The sequence below is a fragment of the Cibotium barometz genome, chromosome 25, assembly GCF_041138505.1.
Source record: "Cibotium barometz isolate CiBa-2024 chromosome 25, ASM4113850v1, whole genome shotgun sequence".
Lineage (NCBI taxonomy): Eukaryota > Viridiplantae > Streptophyta > Polypodiopsida > Cyatheales > Cibotiaceae > Cibotium > Cibotium barometz.
Genome location: NC_141070.1, coordinates 19,819,977 through 19,838,776, shown reverse-complemented (window position 1 = coordinate 19,838,776; position 18,800 = coordinate 19,819,977). Strand labels below are relative to the sequence as shown.

Below are 18,800 nucleotides of genomic sequence, written 5' to 3'. Positions count from 1 at the left end.
TTAAAAACTTATAAACACATGATTTTATTACTCTTAAAATACACGATATATCTCTAAGTACATAGAACTAAATTTGGTCAAAAAGTTAGTTATTCACATATTTGGATAGATTTGAATGTTGGATTTTGGTCAGTTGTCCAAATCTCACTAGATGACAATAGACATCTTGTGTATGGGTGTTATTGGCTAGATTCAATTACTTGTCCAAATCTATGTTAAGGGTTGGTAATTCTAGAGGTCAAATCTTATAGATGGTTGTGAATTTCTATATTTAGTCACTTGTTCAAATCTATGTCATGGGTGTAAATGCTACAGATGTGGCCAATTGTCCAAATCTTATGTATGACTATAAACTTTATGTAACCTTATTGACATACCCAAACTATCAACTATATGTAAGGATTAAATTTGAATAATTACAAATCTTTGTTTGGGGTGTCAATAAAAAAATCATAATAAACACATGGTCTAATTGATCTAATGTGAGCATGGAATTATTTTACTTTAAAACAATGAACAAATTATGATGTAGTCAAATTAGCTCAATAATATTGTCTTTGAATTGCCATCTTGTATTTTCCAGTTACCTTTTCTAAAGCACTCTCCAAGGCTACAAGTTTCTTAAATGTTACAAATGGGATGAGGATAAATTGTGCAGGTTCAAGAGCTAGTTTTAACAATCCATGCAACATCATGTCAAACCTGTTTAAGCTCCATGTCATGCTCTGAATCCCATGAACTGCATCAATCACCACTGTGCCAATGGTAATTGGTTCCTTGAATGTGCTGCACATGAACTCCATCCCTTCCATGTCTGGTCCAACCTGGTATACACTCCAAGGATACTTTTCAGAATGCAAACTAGTTCCCTCCTTTTGGTTTATAATCCATTGAATGTATGCTTTGTGCCAATGGAGGCAATGCATCTTTATGATCTCTATGAGGAATCTTCATTTTCAGCCATATTTGGCTTGATCCAACGATGTTTTCATAGTATTTTGATTGGATGTTGTAGTAAGTCACACACTCATCATATGGCCTATTTGTTAAAATACAAGTAAAGTGATGAGCTATGGTGGATCAAATGCAAGAATCAACATCATTAGCAAAGTGATTAGATGATGATTAAGATAAAATTAGTGAGAGCAATTCACTGATAGCTTAATGTAGGCATGGATACTCAAAAACCAGCAAATACTCATTAGGCCAATCCCTCAATTTATAGAGTTTACATCCACAAGATGCCAAGCATCAAATCCCACTGATCTCTCCTTGATTCACTCCACCTCTTTTTCTTGATTCTCTCCACCTCTTCACTTTTCCCAGAATATCTCCACACATCCTAGAACTTCTCATGCTCCTCTTTATTCTCTCCCACTAGATACCTCTCACCTTTTCACTGCTTCTCACTCATTTACATACTCTCTTTTACAGCCTCTTGCTAAGGGCTTGTTCCCGCACACACCCATTCACTTGTATATTTCAACACCTCCAATCAAGTGAATAATCCTAGCACACCTAGACCCTATACCAAGTTTCCCTCTTACTTGGTAGCCCGCAAACAGTGCCTCAAGTCCCTAACTCAAAGTCCTTGACACTCTCTCTCTCCATGTGTCCAAGGCTACTACAAGTGCCCTGACCTTGACTAAAGTACTCACACATACATCTACCACATGGCCTACATCATCAATGGCTCAGAGGTGTTTGTACTCTATTAGGGCAGGCTACATTTGGTTGTGGGGTTTCTCTCTCTTTCTCTCTCAGAAAAGATGATCTGACTCCACTTCCTTAGGAGTCTCCAAGAAGTTTGCCGATGTCATTCCTTCTTCTCTGGGATTACTGTAGCAGTCTCTTGCCATGTGTCCTGGCTTCCCAGAGTTGTGGCAAGTGAAGGTCCTTCCTCCTCCCCTGCCTCATCCTCGTCCTCGTCCTCGTCCTCGTCCTTGTGTGAGAATCCTCCTCAGGTGAAGAATGCTTTTTGCTCTCCAGCTGTTGAGTCAACCCCTCTCTTCTCTTTGACCTTGGTATCTTGCTCTAGTAGAGATCCTTCTATCTCATGCATCTTCAATTTAGGTACATTCTTTAAGGTTGCCACAATGTTTTCATATTCTCCTTTGTCCACACTCTTCAGAAGCACCGCTAGTGCCTCATCATCCTCTACCTTCTTACCAATGGCTGCCAATTGTTGCTTAATGCTTTTGTATTTGTTCAAGTGTGTGATTAAAGGTTCACTTTCCTTCATATCAAGTTTGTAGAATTGCATTAGAGTTTTTCTTTAAATTTTTTGCTTGAGTGCCAAATAATTTATTGACTTCATCCCATGCATCTTTTGCCCATTGTATCCTTGTGATGTGAATGATTTCATCATTTAAACTAAGTGCAATGAGTCCTAATGCTTTCTCATTCTTGCTCTTCCACTCATTTTTCCCAATCACCTCTAGGCATTCATCTCTTCCCTCAACTAGCCCACACAGATTTTTCCTCATGAGCAAATACATGGTTTTTGTTTGCCATGTATAAAACTGCTCTTCATTAAATTCAGCTATTTCTTGTGCTGTGCTCATGATGATGTGAAGGGGGTCTTACCTCTTGATCCAATTCAAGATTCAAGGGCAGTGTCTACCCTTTTACAACTCAAATCTGGTGTTTAAGTGATGATTACAACAGATTTATCAGCATAAATTCACCAAAAATTACATAAAACACCATATTGGGAAATTTGGAAATTTCCTAAGTCCCACTGTGAGAAATAGACCTATTTTTTGTGCATTTTGTATAGAAATATTTGTATTTTTATAGCCAAACCTAAAAGTTTACCTTATCTATGAGAATAAAGCAAATTAAATGTTGAAAAAATAACTAGAAAACTATAGAGTATGTGTGTTTTCCTAAGGAATTTCTTCTTTACTTCACTTTATATTAATACATGATGCTTGGACATCAATGCATTCTCTCTCTCTCTCTCTCTCTCTCTCTCTCTCTCTCTCTCTCTCTCTCTCCAACCCTTGACCTTTGACTACATATGCATAGTCGCCATACAATATAATAGTATGGTTATAATTCTGGTTAGCTCTTTCTAGTAAGTTGGAAAGAATATGTATGTGTGGTTAATAGTCTCGAAAAGAAAATCCCAAAAAAATATTACTTAGAATTATTTGAGATCAAAGCACACTATATTCTTTTTGTCTATATTTGTGCTGAATGTTTCTAAGTTGGAAAAAGGATATCTACGTTACCCTTGAAAATAAAAATCAAAACAACAATAATGAGACTAATTTGAGATTTAATATATCTAGTATACTTTGCATTCATACTGCAGTCATTTAATATCAAAGCACAGTTGGTATATTTTTTCATCAAAGCCCGTTCTCTCCATCAAAATATAGTTAGAATATCACTCTTCCATGATGATCTTGTTTACAAAACAATCAAGTCTTCTATGAAATCACAACCCAAAAACCTTGAGCTAGTCTCCAATTATAAACACCAAGGTATAAGTTAGAGACATGAATGTATTGTTGCCTTGTCACATCATTTTTGCGGAAGGTAAAATTCTAAAGTTTTTTAATGAAGTGTCTAGCTACATGACCACAAGATACTTCATAAAAGTATATTTTTTACCGTGTAGCCAAAGATTACAAAAGACAATATTATAGGACTATTGAATTAAGAAGCAACAATGCATATAGTTGCAATGAACATTTTAGAATATATTTCCATACACACATGCTACAACACTTCCCACATTAATATGCATACAAGACATATGTGTAGATCATACTTAGAAAAACATATTTTAAGAGGAAAAATATTCGACCATGTGGCCAAATATCAATAGACACCAACTTGATACCTTTGATAATATAAGTCATACCAATATTTCAATCAAAGCAGTGCAATCGCAATTGGCAAAAGCATTGTAGCTATATGATACAAAAAAAATTCTTCCTATATATTTGACCATGTGGTAAAACATCAAAAGATCCAACACTTTAGACAAATATTTGGATCAAAGTAATGCAATTGGAATTGATTCAAGCATTCTAGCTACCATACAAGAAATTGCTTCTTCCAATATAACTTCAACAATATACTTGAAAATAAAATTCAAAACAACAATACCGAGACTAATTTGAGATTTAAACTTTTCAAGTATATTTTGCATTCATGCACGCATTCATTTAATATCAAAGCACAATTAGTATACCTTTTCATAAAAACACATTTTCTCCATCAAATTACATTTAGAATATCATTCTTCATTGAGGAGCTTGTATATAATACAATGAATTCTTCCATGAAATCACAATCTAGAAATCTTGAGCTAGTGCGCATTTATAAACACCAAGGTACAAGTTGTAGAAAAGAGTGTATTATTTTTGTGTCACATCATTTTCGTGGAAAGTACAATTTTTGAAGGTTTTTTATGAAGTGTCTAGCTACACGACCATTTATGTAGTCATCCTTATATCCTAGCTGATGAGCAAGTTGCATTGCTTCCATATCCTTTAGAGTAGAAACCAAAGGAATCCGCTTTAACCTCGATACTTGTGAGACACCCAATGGATGGGTTGGATGAATTGAGACTCTTGATGATGATGATCCTTGTACAATTGATGATCTCTTCAAGCAAGAAGTGATAGAAGATTGTTTCATATATATTCCATCTCCACGATGGATGTTCTTGGGTTGTACTGATGATGAAGATGACATAGCATTATCATCTCCTTTAAGCCATGTGTCAATCACAACCTTGAATTGTGTGTACAACTCATGTCCATATTGAACTGGCTCAAGTCCATATCGATCAAATTTTATGACTTCACGTGCATCATGGGATCCACTTAAGCGAGTCAAGTAGGGTAGAAGTTCCTCAATCAAGATTGAGTCTCCTTGGTTAACATCAAATGTCTGTGGATAGATGCAGTTCTCAAGAGGGTTAGGACACCCCTTGTAGGGACTATCATCTATCAAAATAGTCTTGCTATGTTCACAAACATTGCCATATTCATTCCTTACATACTAAAGGGGCTTGAACATTGCTTCCACCCCCATCTTGTCTGGCCGATAGATGATCTTGAGTGGATGCGTATGGCATTTCTCCTGTCCCCAAATCATGAAAAAAGGATATCTCCTTTTTGCATAGCTCTCCAAGCAATTGATTATTGCGATGACATTTTTCTGTGAAGCTGTAGACCAAACTCCCACTTGGAATCTTGCAAATGTAGCTTCAAGAAACTCAATGTATCCTGGTCGAAGAACAACCCATTGCTTGCCCACTCGAAAACTTTGGAACCTCTTTGATGTGGAAAAACAACGTTGTAAAAGAAGACCATTGAGATCAAGTATCACACATAGTTTGGTAGCACTTTTCGCCAAGGCCACATCACTTACTTTGTTTGCTCTGCTCAAATCTGCCAAATATGCAAATAGACTATTCTTAGTCAAATTTGAATCATTCTATCATACAACACAAAGGTTAAGAACAAAATAGACATCTAGTCTCTTACAAGATTTTTTTTTTCATTTTAGAGCTAGTAAGCTAAGATAAAAACATTATATATAGTTCAATAGGGCTAAGTTTATTGTACTATTCCATATATACATTGTATAAGACATTAAATTTAATATGCAAATAGTATGCATGGATGGTAGATATTTCATCAAAATATATTTTTGACCATCTTGCAAAAAAATCTCAAAAAGTAATATTATATGACTATTGAATCAAGATACAACAATGTATATAGTTGCAATGAACATTTTAGAATATTTTTCCATACACACATGCTACAATATTCCACATTGATGTGCATGTAGGACATGCATGTTGAGCATACTTAGAAAAACATATTTCAAGAGAAAAAATATTAGATCATGTGGCCTAATATCAATAGACACCACATTGACACCTTTGATAATACAAGTCATACCAATGTTTCAATCAAAGCACTGCAATTGAAATTGAAAAACTCAATGTAGTTGTATGACACAAAACATTTTCTTCTAATATATTTGACCACATGGCAAAATATTGAAGGACACAAAACTTTAGAGAAAACCAATACCAACATTTGGATCAAAGTAATGTAATAGCAATTGATTGAAGCATTCTAGCTATACCATACAAGAAAATATTTCTTCCAACATTATCATGTACTTCATACTTGTATTTTAATACAGAAGCACAAACTTTTTGCAACCAATTTTAGGTACAATATGATGAAAATATTTCTAGAAATAAGGACTCTTAAACAATAAACACAAAACTGAGAGAAATAGGCTTGTAAGGCTTGCTTTAGATAGCACCACAAAATGAGAAAATATGTAGGAAATGTTATGTCATGAAATCATCCTCCAAAACACAAGTTCAACCTTACACCATAGTGTTCTCATTGACAAAAGTTAGAGATAGAGAGGTTCAAACACCTGAAGTAGCCTTCAACCTCTCTTTCATAATAATATTTGCTATGTCTTGGCTTGATTCATCCACACTGTAACGTACCCATCTTCACTAATAAAGAAATATCCATGTAATTATGAGTTTTTATGGTATAAATATTAATAATTTTATTATTTGAGTCATTTCCACTTAGAATCTTCAAATTTTGAGCCCAAATTTGGAATCTGCGCGCGATTTTACCCTAATATAGGATTTTACAGCATCCGAAACGGACACTGGATCAAGCCTATACGCTAATTTCAATCATTTTAGTTAGAAAACGGCGACCTTTAAACCTTAATAAATGCACGACCACACGTCCGATTGACGAATGGTCTGAACCCCTGCGACCAAGCGAACCTCCCGGACAAAAAAAAATTCGCCCCCCAGGGCGGTCCGGCACGCAAATCGAGGCGGGCGTCCCAAATTTGGGTATCCCACCCCAAAAATTTGGTCCGTACGCACTTACTAGGGCGCCCGTACAATGGCCGCCTAAGAACCAAAGGACGGCCGCCCACTATTTGGTCCACGCGTACCCTTGGTGGGCGGACACCCAGACCGGATAAGGTACATGCGTACCACTCCTTTCCCAGACAACCGACACCGTACCTTTCCGGTAGACCCATGCAGGCCACTGATCCATAGCCTTTGAAGGTACATCGTCCTTTCGTCTCTGCTTTGCGCAGCGCCCGCACCCTCACCCCTCAGCTATATAAACGTCCGGGGTGCTCCTCAGTCGGCACGCACTTCTGTGTAGCGTATGCCCTGTTGTGCCGCCGTCCGTACCGCCATAGCGTACTTGCTGCAAGTACAGCCGCCCTTGCAGCCACCCATCTCACACCCCCTCATTTGGCTCTTTTCAGATAAGCCATTTTTCCTCCATCCTCCTCTTGCCATGGACCAGTGTCCTTAACTCTTCCCCCCCCCCCCCCCCCCCGTGTGAATAGACTTACAGAGAGGCTTGCAGCAACCCCTCCCAGCCCTCTCCACGTTTTTGCCTTTGGCCTTAAGGACATCTCACAAATTCCCCCCCCCCCCATTTGCGTAGACTTTAGTAAGGGATTTTTGGCTCAAGCGAGGGTTCGTGCGCCATATTCTTTTGCTCATACGGTGAGCAAACGAGCTCGGAATTCAGATCCGACTGAAGCGTTTCGATGGCAGCAACAAGCTCTACAAGGCGACGCCTAACATGGCCTCATTTCGGAGATGGCAAAATATTGCCTCAAGAGGCGCACGTAACAACGAGATGGAGGGAGATGCGCCCAATGCGGCTCCAGTCCTCCCTTTTCAAGTCCCTCAAGGAAACGGTGGCCAGGTTAGCTTGGTTAATTTTCAAAAGAAGAGAATTTTTCTTAAATTAGTATTAATGAATGGTGTCTTTTTCTTTTAAAACGAGGACATAAAAGCTATATGAAATTACGAATTATGTGATGTTGTTTTCGATAAATTGCGTTGAAATTGCTATCTTCATGAATTGTGAATGCTATACTTAGAAAATTGCATTGAAGTTGTTATCTTTGGAATTCAAGATTTCTTTTGGCTTCAACGCTAACTCCGTTCCGTGCTTGTGTAGCCGGGCGACGTCATTAGCAAAGCCCGGGAATGGCCCAAGGTATCCCTCATACCTTTGGGAGAATAAGGATCGCCGATTGAGGCGAGAGATTATCAGGCTGCCTAGTTCTGAGGGCCCAGGCTAGTGCGGTAAATAAGCCCACCCTAGTGCGCAAACATCCCTCTGAGGGGCGGGAGGATCGAGCGATGGAGCCTGAGAGAGCGACAGGCCGGCTTGAGTCCTCGCCAGCGGCCGATGATGAGGTGTATGGTCCCGTAGGGTTTTGCCCAGCATGTAGAGGCTGGAAGGCCGAATTCTAGATCATCGGCGGCAGAATAAGAATAAGAGAGCCGGATTGGCTTGTATGGAAATGGATTCATGTATAAACTTTTTATATAATTGCATCTTGTCTTTGGTATGATTGTATTGTGTAAGAAGGCTGTTATAACGAACCTTGTGAAGAAGGGCCCTAATTAAGAAATATGCTTATTTATGTCAAACAGTGTGGTAGTATTAATTAGAAAACAAATTGATGCGTGAGTAGGGTGGAAAGTAGGAGGATGGAATGCCCTGACGGCACCATCCTACGGATGGGTGGACCCGATTAGTCGGGTAGCTTTCCAACAAATGAAGTGAAAGCCCTACGTTAGATAGTTAGGTTCTTGGGCAACCCTATTCAAGAAGACTAGGCCAGCGGCTGTGCCTTGCATAAGATGAGGAAAAAAGCGTTGTCCCTAGAAATCAAGTCTAGTAGTTGCCCAATTTTTGATCAATTGCCCTATGGGTGATTGGATGTTTAGGAAATCATGCTCCCCCTGCGGGATAGAGCTAGGTCATACCTATAAATCGTATCCTTGAATCTCTACAGGGTCAAGGTGTCGATGAATAGAAAATTTTTCCCAAGATAAGACTTAGCGGACTATCTTAAGTGTTTCTCCCATTTTTAAAGGGAGGAACCTTACAATTGGTATCAGAGCCTGTTTGGCTCCTAGGAATTGCTGTTTAAGGACTGTTTTGTAATAAATGTTTTACCTAACATAATTAGTAAAGACATCCTACTAAAACAAATAAATTAAATTGATGTTTGAATGATTGTAGGAAGAGGAAGATGCCTACTCCAAATTTCTAGTTTTCCAATGCATCTTCGAGACTGCTAGTCACTCCTCGAATTTCGAGTTCCGCGACACCATGGTGCAGATATTAGAGAAGATATCCCTCCCTCATTTCTCTCATATTCAGAGAGGATGGGGTAGAGATTTCTGGAGTCATGGGCCGAGATACTTTATCATCCGAGCAGATCAGATTGGGAACCTCACCACCGACCTTAAGCGGATTCGTTGGATTGAGAAGCTGAAGATGGTCCGCTTATTTTGGTTCGTCGGTACCCCCACCAGGGACGACACCTCGGTGACTATAGATGGGGTTCGCATACCTCAGGATCGTTGGGTGTATGACAAAGTGATGCAGGTCTTACCTGCTGATAGAGTAGCAGTGTTGGGACCTACCCCAATCCCGAGTTTACCACCCTTACCATCAGTTTTTAGAATCTTAGAAACTACAGCGGAACCCCCATATTTCACATATGTGGACCGCTCTACCCTTATGTCACAGTGAAGCCTAGGAATTTCCCTTGATGTCAAATAAGACTAATTATATTAGTCTCAGATCTTTGTAATAAAACTTGTCCTTGTAAATATTTAGAAATAAAATAATTTCAATGGTTTTGCTCTCCAAAAATTAAGCGTTGTGCAAATATGAATCTTGTAATCTTAAAAATTGTTTTTACGATGATGGCCAGGATGACCACCCTCCACTTCCCAATGCGCTTTATACCGATACCCAGGAGAAGAAGCTCCTGCTCAAGCAAATGCAACCTCCCTCCTTTAAAGGAGAAGGTTCGAAGGTTGAGAAGGATGCTGAAGTCTGGATCGAGGCGATGGACGATTATTTCTCTGCTGCCGGTACTGGAGTAGCAAATCAGTCTATGCTCGCACGGTTTCGCCTCACTGGAGATGCTAAACTCTGGTGGAAACAGTGGTGCCGTGACAAGGAAGTCACCGAGCATTCTCAAACGTGGGAAGACATCAAGCAGGCAGTGAAGGAAAGATATCTTCCTCCATCCCATGAGTCCATAAAGATGAATGAGTTCTTTAGTCTTTGACAGTGCAGCTTAACTCTTGAGGACTACTATTCCAAATTCATTACCCTTCGGAAGTATGCCCCAGCCATGACTACTTCCCAGCAAGTGGCCCGTTTCTGCCAAGGGCTAAATGAACCCCTAGATTCCCGCCTTGAAGCAATGAGGCCAAGCACTTTACAGGATGCTCTCATACGAGCAAAGCCCCTTGTGAAAGAGATGAAGGCTAACAAACCGAAGAATCAAAAGAGATCTTACCCTGAGGCAAACCTTAGAGATCAACCCTACAAGAAACCTCAACAGAATTTCCCCTACTACAACAGAGGGCGACAAGGCAACTCTTTTGCCCCCCACTCGTATGCTGCTTCTTCCAGAGAAGGCCCTCTGTGTTTTGAGTGCAATGAGCCGGGACACTTTAGAGCCAACTGTCCCAAGATGGCAACATCATTCCCCCAAGGTAACAGAGGAAATCAAGGCCGTGGAACCCCTACCCACCAAGGTGCAAGAGGCAGTGGTCGTGGCAGAGGCCGCGGAGGAACAGTTGCTAGAACTGCCTGTGTTATAAGAGAAGAACCAACCTTGGAAGAGGCTAAAGAAGAGCGCGCCACCGTCCATGCGGCAATAGAACACCAAGGTCCGAATAAACAATTTGGTGTAATCCAAGCCCCCGCCACTCATCACGGTAAGCCATTTCAGCTTTTGATTGATTGTGGCAGTACCCATTCATTCCTTTCTCCTAGGTGCTTGCAAAAATTAAACTTGAGTCAAAAATCAGCTAGAAAAATGATTGTAGAGTTAGCCAGTGGGAAAGAAGTAGTATCTCGCCACTCTATAGGAAACCTTGATTTTGAGCTAGGTAATGAGCAAACTCATGGTCACTTTAGAGTCTTGCCACTAGGAATTTATGATGGAATCCTTGGGATGGATTGGTTAATTGCGAACAAAGCTAGCATTCATTGTAACCAGGGGAGTATCACTTTTGAAAATGAGCATGGCCAAGTAATATCTGTTCAGGGAATCACAGGAAAACCTAAGTCTAGGGTAGTCAAGGCAAAACATCTTCTCAAGGGGACACGTAAGGGTCAGCAAGTTTTCTTAGTCAAACTCAACAAAGTCATTGAACCTAGTATGGAGACAGAACCCTCTTGGCTCCAAGAATTCTCTGACATCTTCCCTGACGAGCTTACAGGGTTACCGCCTCCTCGAGAAGTCGACCATGAAATCGAGGTGATCCCTGGAGCTCAACCCGTCTCAAAAACTCCCTATAAAATGTCCCTTCCTGAAGCCATTGAACTTAAGGAGCAACTTTCCCAACTCATTGAACAAGGATTTGTATGCCCCAGTAGCTCTCCATGCGGAGCACCTGTTCTTTTCCAAAAAAAGAAGGACGGGACTCTCCGCCTCTGCATAGATTATCGAGGGCTAAATCAAGTCACTGTCAAGAATAAGTATCCTATCCCTCGCATCGATGAACTTCTTGACAGGCTTCATGGGGCCAAAGTCTTCTCAAAAATAGATTTGAGGTCTGGTTACTATCAGATCAAAGTCAAGGAAGCAGATATACCCAAAACAGCCTTCAATACCCGTTATGGCCACTATGAGTTTACTGTAATGTCATTCGGGTTAACCAATGCTCCTGCAACCTTCAACCGCCTAATGCAAGATATATTCCGCCCGTACTTGGATGAGTTTGTGCTTGTTTTCTTTGATGACATCCTAATCTACTCCAAATCAATGGAAGAGCATGAGGAACATGTGCGTAGAGTTCTGCAATTGCTGCGCAAACACAAGCTCTATGCCAAGAAGAGCAAATGTACCTTCTTTACTCATCAAATTGAGTATCTTGGATTCATCGTCTCCAAAGATGGCATCTCAGTAGACCCCGCCAAGGTCAAGGATATTCTACAATGGCCACCCCCTAAATCAGTTCGTGAAGTTCGTGGATTCTTGGGAATCACGGGTTGGTATAGGATTTTTATCAAAGATTATGCCTTGGTAGCTGCACCCTTGACAGATCTTCTTAAGAAGGATTGCAAAATAGTGTGGCTGCCAATCCATCAAAACAGCTTTGATCAGCTGAAAGTCATTATTACTTCTGCCCCAGTCTTAAAGCTTCCGGATTTCTCCAAGGAATTTGAAGTGGTTACCGATGCTAGTAGTCTAGCACTTGGTGGTGTCTTAGGCCAAGAAGGAAGACCAGTCGCTTATACTTCCCGCAAGCTGAAGCAATATGAAGCAAACTATGCCACCCATGATTTGGAACTCTTAGCAGTTGTTCATTGTCTCAAATTATGGAGACATTATCTCTTGGGAGGCAAATTCCAGCTTGTAACTGACCACAAAAGTCTAAAGTGGATCTTCACCCAGCCTAACCTCAACATGCGGCAAAGGAGATGGATTGAAATTCTACAAGAATATGATTTCGACATCAAATTCCGCCCTGGGAAAGATAATGTGGTAGCTGATGCACTTAGCCGCAAATCTTTCTTGAATGCAATTTCAATGCCAAATAATCCCATACTGGTCAAGGTGGAAGAAGTCTCATCTCATGACCCAGATTATCAAAAGATGATAAAGTTAGTAGAAGAAGGGGGACATTCAGAGAAAGAGAAGAATCTAATCAAGGGATACTCCACTCATGAAGGAAGCCTCTACTTCAATCACAGGCTATGTATCCCTAAGGATCCTGCTTTAAAGAAACTAATCCTCCATGAAGCTCATGATAGCCCTGCTGCAGGACACCCAGGTTATGCAAAAACATTAAATGCGGTAAGAAGGAGTTTTCATTGGGCAGGCTTGAAAAATGATGTGCTTCGGTACTTGAAACAATGTCTCTCATGCCAAAGGATCAAGGCTGAAAGGGTCAAGATGCCTGGAAAGCTTCAACCCTTAGATATTCCCCAAATGAAGTGGGAGTGCATTAGTATGGATTTTGTCACAAGTCTCCCCACTGCTCAAGGAGGATATGACTCCATTCTAGTAGTAGTGGTCTTACTTACCAAAGTAGCTCACCTTATACCAGCAAAAAAGACCTTCAAAGCTTCTGATGTTGCTCGAATATTCATCAAGGAAGTCCTCAAACTTCATGGTCTCCCAAAAAGGATAGTAAGTGATCGGGATTCTGACTTCACTTCAAAATTCTGGCAGTCTTTATTTCAAGCTCTGGGGACTCAACTTTGCTTTAGCACAGCTTATCACCCAGAGACCGATGGCCAGACTGAAAGAGTCAATCAAGTAATTGAAGACATTCTCAGAGCATACTGTGGACGGGAACCCAGAAGGTGGATTCAATACCTTCCTCTGGTAGAATTTGCCTACAATGCATCTTATCATCAAAGCATAGGAATGTCACCATTCAAAGCACTCTATGGGCAAGAATGCTTGTCTCCTCTAAATTTCTCTGATCCGACCATAAGAGTTGAGGCATCCAAGAAAATGCTCGAAGAGATGGAGGAACAAACCAAGGCTATCCAAAAGGATATTAAAGCTGCCCAAGATCGACAAAAGCATTATGCTGACAACAAGAGGTCTGAAAGGATCTTCAAGGAAGGAGACAAAGTTCTTCTACGAGTGCGCCCCAAACGAAGTTCTCTATCACTTGGGAAATATAAGAAGCTCAGCCCTAGGTATTGTGGTCCTTATACAGTTATCAAGTGTCTAGGTAAAAGTGCCTATAAACTCCAACTTCCAGCCCATATCAAAGTCCATAATGTATTTCATGTAAGTTTGTTAAAGCCATATGTCCCCAGTCTCGATCAATTCTTGATGATGAACAAGTTGTAATCCCTACTCAAGGAGTCCTTGAATTACAACCCAATAGCATCATAGATTCTAGGGAAAGGCAACTCCGAAATAGAACTCTTGTAGAACATCTAGTTCAGTGGAAAGATTACCCTGAAGAGGATGCAACTTGGGAAGATGAAGCTACACTCTTAAAGGATTATCCCCAATTCATGACGAGATGAGGACATCTCGATTTCTTTAAGGGGGGAAGGATGTAACATACACATCTTCACTAATAAAGAAATGTCCATGTAATTATGAGTTTTTACGATATAAATATTAATAATTTTATTATTTGAGTCATTTCCACTTAGAATCTTCAAATTCTGAGCCCAAATTTGGAATCTGCGCGCGATTTTACCCTAATATAGGATTGTACAGCATCCAAAACGGACACCGGATCAAGCCTATACGCTAATTTTAATCATTTTAGTTAGAAAACGGCGACCTTTAAACCTTAATAAATGCACGACCACACGTCCGATTGACGAACGGTCTGAATCCCTACGACCAGGAGAACCTCCCAGACAAAAAAAAATTTCGCCCCTCGGGGCAGTCCGGCACGCAAATCGAGGCGGGCGTCCCAAATTTGGATACCCCGCCCCAAAAATTTGGTCCGTACGCACTTACTAGGGCGCCCGTACAATGGCCGCCTAAGAACCAAAGGGCGACCGCCCACTGTTTGGTCCACGCGTACCCTTGGGCGGACACCCAGACGGGATAAGGTACATGCATACCACTCCTTTCCCAGACAACCGACACCGTACCTTTCCGGTAGACCCATGCAGGCCACTGATCCATAGCCTTTGAAGGTACACCGTCCTTTCGTCCCTGCTTTGCGCAGCGCCCGCACCCTCACCCCTCAGCTATATAAACCCCCGGGGTGCTCCTCAGTCGGCACGCACTTCTGTGTAGGGTATGCCCTATTGTGCCGCCGTCCGTACCGCCATAGCGTACTTGCTGCAAGTACAGCCGCCCTTGCAGCCACCCCTCTCACACCCCCTCATTTGGCTCTTTTCAGATAAGCCATTTTTCCTCCATCCTCCTCTTGCCATGGACCAGTGTCCTTAACTCTTCTCCCCCCCCCCCCCCCCCCCCCGTGTGAATAGACTTACAGAGAGGCTTGCAGCAACCCCTCCCAGCCCTTTCCATGTTTTTGCCTTTGGCCTTAAGGACATCTCACAAATTCCCCCCCCCCATTTGCGTAGACTTTAGTAAGGGATTTTTGGCTCAAGCGAGGGTTCGTGCGCCATATTCTTTTGCTCATACGGTGAGCAAACGAGCTCGGAATTCAGATCCGACTGAAGCGTTTCGATCGCAGCAGCAAGCTCTACAAGGCGACGCCTAAGATGGCCTCATTCCGGAGATGGCAAAATATTATCTCAAGAGGCGCACGTAACAACGAGATGGAGGGAGATGCGCCCAATGCGGCTCCAGTCCTCCCTTTTCAAGTCCCTCAAGGAAACGGTGGCCAGGTTAGCTTGGTTAATTTTCAAAAGAAGAGAATTTTCCTTAAATTAGTATTAATGAATGGTGTCTTTTTCTTTTAAAACGAGGACATAAAAGCTATATGAAATTACGAATTATGTGATGTTTTCGATAAATTGCGTTGAAATTTCTATCTTCATGAATTGTGAATGCTATACTTAGAAAATTGCATTGAAGTTGTTATCTTTGGAATTCAAGATTTCTTTTGGCTTCAACGCTAACTCCGTTCCGTGCTTGTGTAGCCGGGCGGCGTCATTAGCAAAGCCCGGGAATGGCCCAAGGTATCCCTCATACCTTTGGGAGAATAAGAATCGCCGATTGAGGCGAGAGATTATCAGGCTGCCTAGTTCTGAGGGCCCAGGCTAGTGCGGTAAATAAGCCCACCCTAGTGCGCAAACATCCCTCTGAGGGGCGGGAGGATCGAGCGATGGAGCCTGAGAGGGCGACAGGCCGGCTTGAGTCCTCGCCAGAGCGGCCGACGATGAGGTGTATGGTCCCGTAGGGTTTTGCCCAGCATGTAGAGGCTGGAAGGCCGAATTCTAGATCATCGGCAGAATAAGAATAAGATAGCCGGATTGGCTTGTATGGAAATGGATTCATGTATAAACTTTTTATATAATTGCATCTTGTCTTTGGTATGATTGTATTGTGTAAGAAGGCTATTATAACAAACCTTGTGAAGAAGGGCCCTAATTAAGGAATATGCTTATTTATGTCAAACAGTGTGGTAGTATTAATTAGAAAACAAATTGATGCGTGAGTAGGGTGGAAAGTGGGAGGATGGAATGCCCTGACGGCACCATCCTACGGATGGGTGGACCCGATTAGTCGGGTAGCTTTCCAACAAATTAAGTGAAAGCCCTACGTTAGATAGTTAGGTTCTTGGGCAACCCTATTCAAGAAGACTAGGCCAGCGGCTGTGCCTTGCATAAGATGAGGAAAAAAGCGTTGTCCCTAGAAATCAAGTCTAGTAGTTGCCCAATTTTTGATCAATTGCCCTATGGGTGATTGGATGTTTAGGAAATCACGCTCCCCCTGCGGGATAGAGCTAGGTCATACCTATAGATCGTATCCTTGAATCTCTACAGGGTCAAGGTGTCGATGAATAGGAAATTTTTCCCAAGATAAGACTTAGCAGACTATCTTAAGTGTTTCTCCCATTTTTAAAGGGAGGAACCTTACACACACCCTCCGGCGGTAGGTCAAGAGCTAGAGCACCAATGGGAGGAACCTCTTGAGCACTTGTAGGTGGGTTGGCGCTCTCATGGGCTCTCCAACATGCTGCTTCAATCTCTCTTTGCTCTTGACTATTGCACACCACTGCAATAGTCTTCATGTGATGTTCTAATGCGAGCGTTGATGCAACACCACATGAGAATATATCACATACAACCTCATGTGCATCATTGAATGCCTTGATGACCTTCTTTTTCTTTCTAAATATGGCCTTTGCAATAGTTTGTTCTTCTTCAAGCTCTCCATCCTTTCCTTCTTTGTCAATGGCTTCAATGGATTCATTATCCAAAATGCATGGCTTGTTGGAATTTCCAACATATCGATCTAGATTGATGAAGCTTTTCTCCATGGTCACAAGTGTCAACACAACAAATGAATCCATGGCCCCAAAAGCAAGACTCTTGGCCATTGGTAGGAAGTCAACACTTCCAACTTGCATATGGTACTTGCATGAAAGATTCTCAAGGGCCTCCTCCATAGCTGCCATTTGTTTGCGGTTGAGAAATGACAACAAAATGAATTGTTTAGGCTCACATGTCATTTTTAACAATGTGAAGACCACCTTTCCAAACATGATAGAATCCCATGTCATGCCCCCAACTCCATGTGCCGCTTCTAGGACAACCACACCAATGGTAATAGGATCTTTATACACATTGTATATAAGATCGAATGCCTCAAGGTTGCACCCCACAATATATACTTGCCAAGGTAAGGTAGTAGAAGAATGAAGAGGATCTTGCTTCTTCACAATAAGAAAGTTCACAATGTCTTTTGCACCATTTGGCAATGGTCCTGCATCAGCCCCACGTGTGAGCTTTTTTGACACCCAATCACTGCAAACACCTAAAATCTTTGTGTATACATCGTTGGTGATATCGTATTCAGCAACAAGATCTTCCCAACTCTTCATCATACTATTGCTAGCATGAGTTGAGGCATTGAAGAGAGAAACTAGCTCCTCATGGAGCACCCTATCTTGCTTGATTTGCTTTGCCCTTGTCTCCATGTCAACAACATCCTCTTTGTCCCATTTGTTTCTAAGAAAGACGATGTGTCCATCATTAACTTCCTTTTGTAATGTGAGGATGTCCCCATCCTTTAGACCCATAAGGCAACGAAAAGTTGCGGGAGAAGGGTGCCTTCCCTTCTTTGTGGTGGTATCCTCTTGAGATGAAAGCTCCCCCTTTGAGTATCTCTTCATGATGGTAATCCAACCATCAAATATCTCTTGTGTGCTCACTATCATATGACAATCACGTGATGCACACTTTTCTCCAATGTATTCTAGAAATCTCTATCAAAAATAAAAATATGAAATGAGAAAGAAAACACCAAATGCATCTTGAATAAGACAAGCTAAGGTTGTACATCATTACCTCCCATGGTACTCTTTGAGGACTACCCTTTGGAAGCCCTTGTTGAGGTTTTGGTGGAGACCCAAATGCTATCCATTGATCCCTTACTTGTTGAAGTTGCTCAAGATAAGGACCATTCTTCATAACATTGTGGGATTCCATATTTGTCATCCTAGAAAGCTCAATGCACATTTCAGCAGGACAGTCCACCAAGATTCTTGCATTCCTTGTGGCATATAGATGTTTGGTTGCTAGGCATCGATGAGTGCTACTTAGGATATAGATCTTTGCCGCATGGATTGAGTGAAGACCTGATATGATCCAATAGGAGTAAGAATGTAGCTTATCCACTTCCACCTCCTCACGATGCATGGGTCGCTTCACATCACTCTCCTCCAAAAAGGGCATGAGGTATGCTACTGTTGCTGGATTCATGGGATTCTATACAAAAGATGATGTCAACTTTTGCACATAATCCCAACAAAGTGTTCTATAGGCATATAAAGGTGGTGCCTCATAGCATCTACCAACATCAATAGGAAACTGTGTGGTTGAGCCAAATGGAAAGTATTTTTCAAACATGTGAAATCCTGAAGCATCCTTTTTACCCTTCTTCTTAACCATGTCTGGAAAGTCAAAGGTTCTTTCAACACCCTTGACTTCAAGTGACACCAAAGGTGTTGCTTGGATTACTTGTGCCTTTGAAGATTGGTTTGTGTTGTCTAGAGGAGTGTTAGGAGGTACACTCACACCAAGAGCCTGTGAGTTTGAAGCTATTGATTGTGCTTGTGCATCTTGAATCTT

At 41.4% G+C, this 18,800-nt stretch overlaps 1 protein-coding gene across 1 annotated transcript; it reads right to left on the bottom strand.

The window, feature by feature from the left end:
* Positions 1-542: 542 nt before the first annotated feature.
* Positions 543-17,938, bottom strand: LOC147624339 (uncharacterized). The gene is made up of 2 exons (XM_086819824.1): positions 16,955-17,938; positions 543-824 (listed from the first exon to the last, which is right to left on the bottom strand). Exons 1-2 carry the CDS (start codon positions 17,885-17,887, stop codon positions 543-545), a joined length of 1,215 nt encoding a protein of 404 aa, XP_086675950.1. The 5' UTR covers positions 17,888-17,938.
* Positions 17,939-18,800: the final 862 nt, after the last annotated feature.

What these genes read in the sequence shown, in the direction of transcription:
- LOC147624339 (XM_086819824.1), bottom strand. Translation starts at nt 17,887, where the DNA reads ATGATAGTGAGCACACAAGAGATATTTGATGGTTGGATTACCATCATG. An exon ending in TCATCAATCTAGATCGATAT is followed by an intron (nt 825 to 16,954) that starts GTTGGAAATTCC and finishes AGTGTATACCAG; the next exon opens with GTTGGACCAGACATGGAAGG.